The sequence below is a fragment of the Procambarus clarkii genome, chromosome 82, assembly GCF_040958095.1.
Source record: "Procambarus clarkii isolate CNS0578487 chromosome 82, FALCON_Pclarkii_2.0, whole genome shotgun sequence".
NCBI classification, from domain to species: domain Eukaryota; kingdom Metazoa; phylum Arthropoda; class Malacostraca; order Decapoda; family Cambaridae; genus Procambarus; species Procambarus clarkii.
Window position 1 is genome coordinate 14,180,928 of NC_091231.1, and position 6,414 is coordinate 14,187,341.

The 6,414-nt window shown below is 39.4% G+C and overlaps 1 protein-coding gene across 1 annotated transcript; it reads right to left on the reverse strand.

Annotated features, from left to right (window-relative positions):
- Positions 1-3,856: 3,856 nt before the first annotated feature.
- LOC138358158 (nuclear hormone receptor HR96-like) lies at positions 3,857-4,498 on the reverse strand. The gene has a single exon (XM_069315661.1). It carries the CDS (start codon positions 4,496-4,498, stop codon positions 3,857-3,859), a length of 642 nt encoding a protein of 213 aa, XP_069171762.1.
- Between the last annotated feature and the right edge of the window lie 1,916 nt (positions 4,499-6,414).

Here is a 6,414-nt window from a genome sequence, read left to right on the forward strand (position 1 = left end):
CCTGAACATTTTTCTGCCGCGGGTCAGATCATTAAGGTGTTTCCTATGGCGAGTGAAGCGAGTGTTGTGTAAGTGTCTCAAACGTATAAAGTGACAATGGATAAAACTCCCTCAGCCATTACTGGCGCCTCAGAGTAGCACGCACTATTGTCAGAGTGAATTAGTGGAACCGAAGCTTGAATTTAGTGAGGAACAGACGGCGTGTTAATAATAGTTTGTTTACAATGGATTTGTTATGTTAAAATGAGCATTTGTTACTTGAATTAATCATTCCTCTACAAGCAATATCCTGAAAGTGAATTTGTTTATAAGTGAGTTAAGCTAGAACACAGTGACAGTAAACTTCGTTATTGATGTACGTGGCTAAGTGTTTACTCGGGAGAGGTTAGTGCTTGCAGGAACAACCAGTTAAAGACTGGCCGTTGGTACTGAAGTAAGATAACATACTTGTCGGCCTCTTCCTCCATTACTCCTCGTCTTTTGCTCAAGGTTTTCACCATCTTGACAGATGTGGACTGCACCTCCGGGACCAGTGTGACCTCACTTGATAAGACATCCCCAGCGTCCACCTCCTGGGTAAGGACGCTGGGGAGGACGCCAGTCGATTAAGGCAGTGTCTGAGATGCTCCCGGACGCAGGTTCGAAGCCTCGTCACGGCCCTTGTGGATTTGTTCACGCCACCTCCTTATAAAGGTAAGGAACCCCTCGATCATTAAGTAATCACCTTCACCTGCACATATAATATAATGGATTGATTGCATTATATTTTGTGGCGTATGAGAATTTAAATATATATATAAAGGGTATTACACTACTGCAGATGAACAATCCGTTTTTTATTCCATTTCAGGTAAGAAATTATTCTTCGTGGGGACAGAAATCTACTTCTATTTAAGGTACGTTTACATTTTCTACTGTTTCCATAGGTTTATTTTAGAGGTCAGGCCAACCCAGGGTTGTGCTTCAGGGCCAAATTTATCAATTCTACGATCCCTGGTAACTCGTAACACATTATGAAATCGTTTGTTGATAAAGCATTTCTTGCATGATCGACGTTCGATCTCCCGATTGTCAGCCAGTACGCCTATCCCAGTTCCTTGCTTTCGTGTGTGTGTGTGTGTGTGTGTGTGTGTGTATGTGTGTGTGTGTGTAATTATTCTCCCTTCCAAGTGTAGCAGACATGCTGGCTTAGAACTTTGTTATCACAATTACCTTTTCATTCAAACGCTGTAATATAATTAAGTTCTAGTCCACTTGTAGCTATTGAACTCTTAGGTCACGTACTACAACTGGCGATATTCAATGAGAGCTGACACGATGTTAAAAAATAATCCTCAAAGGACAGATAACAGACTGTTATAAAATACCACCAAAGGACATTACCATTCATTAAAACATATTAATAAAGTCTAACTGTTATTCGTGTCAATTGCAAAAGTTAATGGCATTACTACACTTGAATAATGAGTTGATACATGATATGTCCTGACACTTTTACAAGACCCAATCATGTGGTATTTCGTTGGAAATGGTTAGTAATTAAACTGTTTGATGAGCTATAGGGTATTTAGTAAATAAATTGAGTTATTGATCATTACAGAGCGTATCAAATGATCTACACATAATTATCAATTAAACTCTCTTCGAATAGGAATAATGATTATCGGACTGTATGATCTATAGTGTGATTTATAAAGAGGGTGGCAGAGTAACCAACGTCTCATACGAGAGAGTTAATTGCTTTACGCGCCTCGTAAGGATACCTAACCAACCGGACACTGTAGTCCATGCGTCAGACTACGAGCAGCTGTGTTTTCCTTTCCGGTTAACCGGATCCCCATCCAGTAAGGTCCGGTCAGAAATTGACCAACCAGGTAATTGATCTTCGGATACACCGTAAGCTGTGCTCCAACTCTGGGCGTTAGGGGGAAGCGGTGGGTGAGTGTGGAATGGTGTAAATGTCCCCCAGGCAGTGAACAGAAGAACGCTGGCATGAGACTGGCAGAGAGGCAGAGAGAGAGACACATAACTGATCCTCCTATCATCATACTCCAGAGTCGTATGGTTGTATTGTGTCGGTGTATTGTTGCTACAGTGTGTGTGTGTGTGGGTGTTACACGTAGGTGACGAGAGGTAAAACTGTTACATTCAACCATATATATATCTGGTTGCGTATATATATATATGGTTATATATACAGCGAATCTTGTTACATTTGTATGCACGGTGATATTGTAGTCACTTATACGCGGCCTTTGAAAATGTTGACAGGATCAACGAAACACGTCAAGCCATAATGAAGCTGAACAGTTAACTTTTGAGTTAACTTTTCAACTTCTTTCCCAAACGAAGAACATAACAAAATAAAGATTCGCGCTCAAATCATTCCTCTGAAAAGGAAGAAGTTACTGAGGCTTGGGACGAGAGGAAGGGGAATCGGTAGGGGGTGAGATCAAGGGGAAGGGAAAGGGAAAGGGACGGGGCAAAGGCGAGGAGGAGAGGATGATATTATATACACAATTTATAATGTAGACTAATTTAATTATAATGACAAGACCACAGGGGCGGGCCGAGGTCGAGTGGCCAGCCCTGGCCGAGCCAGACCGCTGCCCAGACCTCTCCGCCGCGGTATCCGCTGGTCTGTGTTGACTTTGCAAGATGATTGCTGGTTGCTGGGCCAGGCCGTAGTTCGCTACTGGCGGAGTGACGCTTGCTGTGATATATATATATATATATATATATATATATATATGTATATATATATATATATATATATATATATATATATATATATATATATATATATATATATATATATATATATATATATATATATAATCCTGTTCCCTGCTGTATGTATTCACCCAAGGGTTAAATCTCAATCCGACGACCCTCTCCTATACATTTCATCAACTCCCCTCTTGGATACACCCCTCTCCTACACCTCCTTATACACTGCATCGTCCAAAGACCCGTTTATCAGAACTACGCAAAACAGCATTATGCTTGTTGGTGATCCAAACTGGGTTGGCAAATTGATGACCCTGCTCAAAGAGAGCCAATTAATCGAGGGTGAAATGCTTATGTTGCATATGTATAAATATATGTATGCCTGCAGGCAGCCTGGTGTCCGGTCTCTGGCTCCTGGACCCCCATTGTGTTCACATTGGCTATCCCCTCCCCCACATTCTCTACCCCCTCAGTCTCCCCTAATTAGTCCATGATACAACATGGCAGGCAAAAGATATAGTGATCTCGTCATGACCAAAGGGGATAGACAAGCACTAACTCCCAATCCACATTGGACAGTTACCAATATTTACTGACGATGAACTCAAAACAAACCCTTATTTTTTGACCAACACATGTGAGATGCATTACGTCTGGGTCCTCTGCTACATCATACGGAACTTAACCACATTTGTTTTAGGAGTAAGCAGTCCATCGTCACTTCTATGTCGTCCTCTTGGAGTGGTCAATAGGGTGATATATGGCAGCGCTTCTTGCAAGGTCGAAGTTCCTTGATTGATCTGTCCCTGATGAGGATTTCCAGAGTTCTACTCGTCAGCCTGGCTGATGTCCAGGCCTTTCCCTTTGGTGATTATCTGGTCTGTAAGGCTGTTTATCTTCATTGCCCCGAAGGCGCACACACACATATAGCCATCACAGCTATCACATCCGGAATATTAATACAGGATGTATTAATGCAGGATGTACCACCGGGACTACAACACACGTGTAGGTATACAATATGTGTTGTAGGAATTCAATATGGTGCTGTAGTGCTCTCGTGTCGTTGATAAATGATTCACGTTCAACCACGCAGTGTGAACACTGTTGCTTGGGTTGTTTAGCCTCACTTGGATGACCTTAAACGGTCACGTGAGTGATTGTATTGCACTTCAACTATATCCTTTAGGAATTCCGACATAGTTTTTAGGAATTTAGCCATAATCTTTAGGGATTTAGCCATAGTCTTCAGAAATTCAGCCATAGTCTTTAAGGATTCAGCCATAGTCTTTAGGAATTTAGCCATAGTCTTTAGGAATTCAGTCATAGTCTTTAGGAATTTAGCCATAGTCTTTAGGAATTCAGTCATAGTCTTTAGGAATTTAGCCATAGTCTTTAGGAATTCAGTCATAGTCTTTAGGAATTTAGCCATAGTCTTTAGGAATTCAGCCATAGTCTTCAGGAATTCAGCCATAGTCTTTAAGAATTCAGTCATAGTCTTTAGGAATTTAGCCATAGTCTTTAGGAATTTAGCCATAGTCTTTAGGAATTCAGTCATAGTCTTTAGGAATTTAGCCATAGTCTTTAGGAATTCAGCCATAGTCTTCAGGAATTCAGCCATAGTCTTTAAGAATTCAGTCATAGTCTTTAGGAATTTAGCCATAGTCTTTAGGAATTCAGTCATAGTCTTTAGGAATTTAGACATAGTCTGTAGGAATTCAGCCATAGTCTTTAGGAATTCAGCCATAGTCTTTAAGGATTCAGCCATAGTCTATAGGAATTCAGCCATAGTCTTTAGGGATTCAGCCATAGTCTTTAGGAATTCAGCCATAATCTTTAGGGATTCAGCCATAGTCTTTAAGGATTCAACCATAGTCTTTAGGAATTTAGCCATAGTCTTTAGGAATTCAGCCATAGTCTTTAAGAATTCAGTCATAGTCTTTAGGAATTTAGCCATAGTCTTTAGGAATTCAGTCATAGTCTTTAGGAATTTAGCCATAGTCTTTAGGAATTCAGTCATAGTCTTTAGGAATTTAGACATAGTCTGGGGGAACTCAACAATAATCTTCAAGGATGGTAAAGCAAAAATGAAGAGAAAGGTAAGCTAAGGTAATTATTATGATAATTAAGATATGTAATTAGTAAGTAAGATAGTAAGATAAAGTAAATTTGAGAAGACAAAGTAAGATAAGTTAGGAGAAAAGTAAAGTAATTATGAAGGGAATGGAAAATAGGACAATTATGAGGGGGAAAGAAAAGAACTGGTAATTATGAGGAAAAATATTATGTAAGGTTAATACGAAGAGAAAGCAATGTTTGTTTACATAACACTTGCAGCTGGGATACGAGGCCAAGGAGCTGGGATATGAGGTCAAGGAGCTGGGATATGAGGCCAAGGAGCTGGGATATGAGGCCAAGGAGCTGGGATATGAGGTCAAGGAGCTGGGATATGAGGCCAAGGAGCTGGGTTCCGAGGCCAAGGAGCTGGGTTCCGAGGCCAAGGAGCTGGGATACGAGAGCAAGGAGCTGGGATACGAGGTAAAGGAGCTGGAATACGAGACCAAAGAGCTGGAATACAAGGCCAAGGAGCTGGGATCCGAGACCAAGGAGCTGGGACACGAGACCAAGGAGCTGGGACACGAGACCAAGGAGCTGGGATACGAGGACAAAGAGACAGAAAGGCTAACCTTGGACATAAGGGCCATAGTACCCTTCCCACCTTTAAAACAAAAGCAAAAAATCCTAATTCTCGTTTCCACAGCAGCAAAGTTTATAGCGACCAATTTTACGGTGCAAGAACCATTCCCAGGGTTGAGATATTTTTGTCAGAATAATGGAGTTAGCGCAAATTCCCAGCATGGAGGAAATCTTTTGCTCTTAATACCAAAAACCATTATTTTTTTTTTTTACTTTTTAAAGGTTACCTTTTACTTTTAGTGTCTGATAATGGTGGAAACAATTAGTACAACAAGATTGAAGTAACACTTTTTCATGATTCATTATATGATAGTTGAGGATAAAGCCATTGAAACTCTTTATTTTTTTTTTAAGGATTTGATGCAGTGGAAGTAAAATTTTGATGATATAACGATTATAGGACTTTTATCGTTGATGCCAGGAAGTAAGGCTTTTATATTTTTGTCATTTCCTCCATAGAAAATCTATATATATATATATATATATATATATATATATATATATATATATATATATATATATATATATATATATATATATATATATATATATATATATATATGTCGTACCTAGTAGCCAGAACTCACTTCTCAGCCTACTATTCAAGGCCCGATTTGCCTAATAAGCCAAGTTTTCCTGAATTAATATATTTACTATAATTTTTTTCTTATGAAATGATAAAGCAACCCTTTTCTCTATGTATGAGGTCAATTTTTTTTTATTGGAGTTAAAATTAACGTAGATATATGACCGAACCTAACCAACCCTACCTAACCTAACCTAACCTATATTTATAGGTAAGGTTAGGTTAGGTAGCCAAAAAAAGCTAGGTTAGGTTAGGTTAGGTAGGTTAGGTAGACGAAAAAACATTAATTCATGAAAACTTGGCTTATTAGGCAAATCGGGCCTTGAATAGTAGGCTGAGAAGTGCGTTCTGGCTATTAGGTACGACATATATATATATATATTTATACATATATAAACATG

Excerpts from the sequence above, each read along its gene's own strand:
- LOC138358158 (XM_069315661.1), bottom strand. The coding sequence starts at position 4,498 with ATGGCTGAATCCTTAAAGACTATGGCTGAATTCCTAAAGACTATGGCT.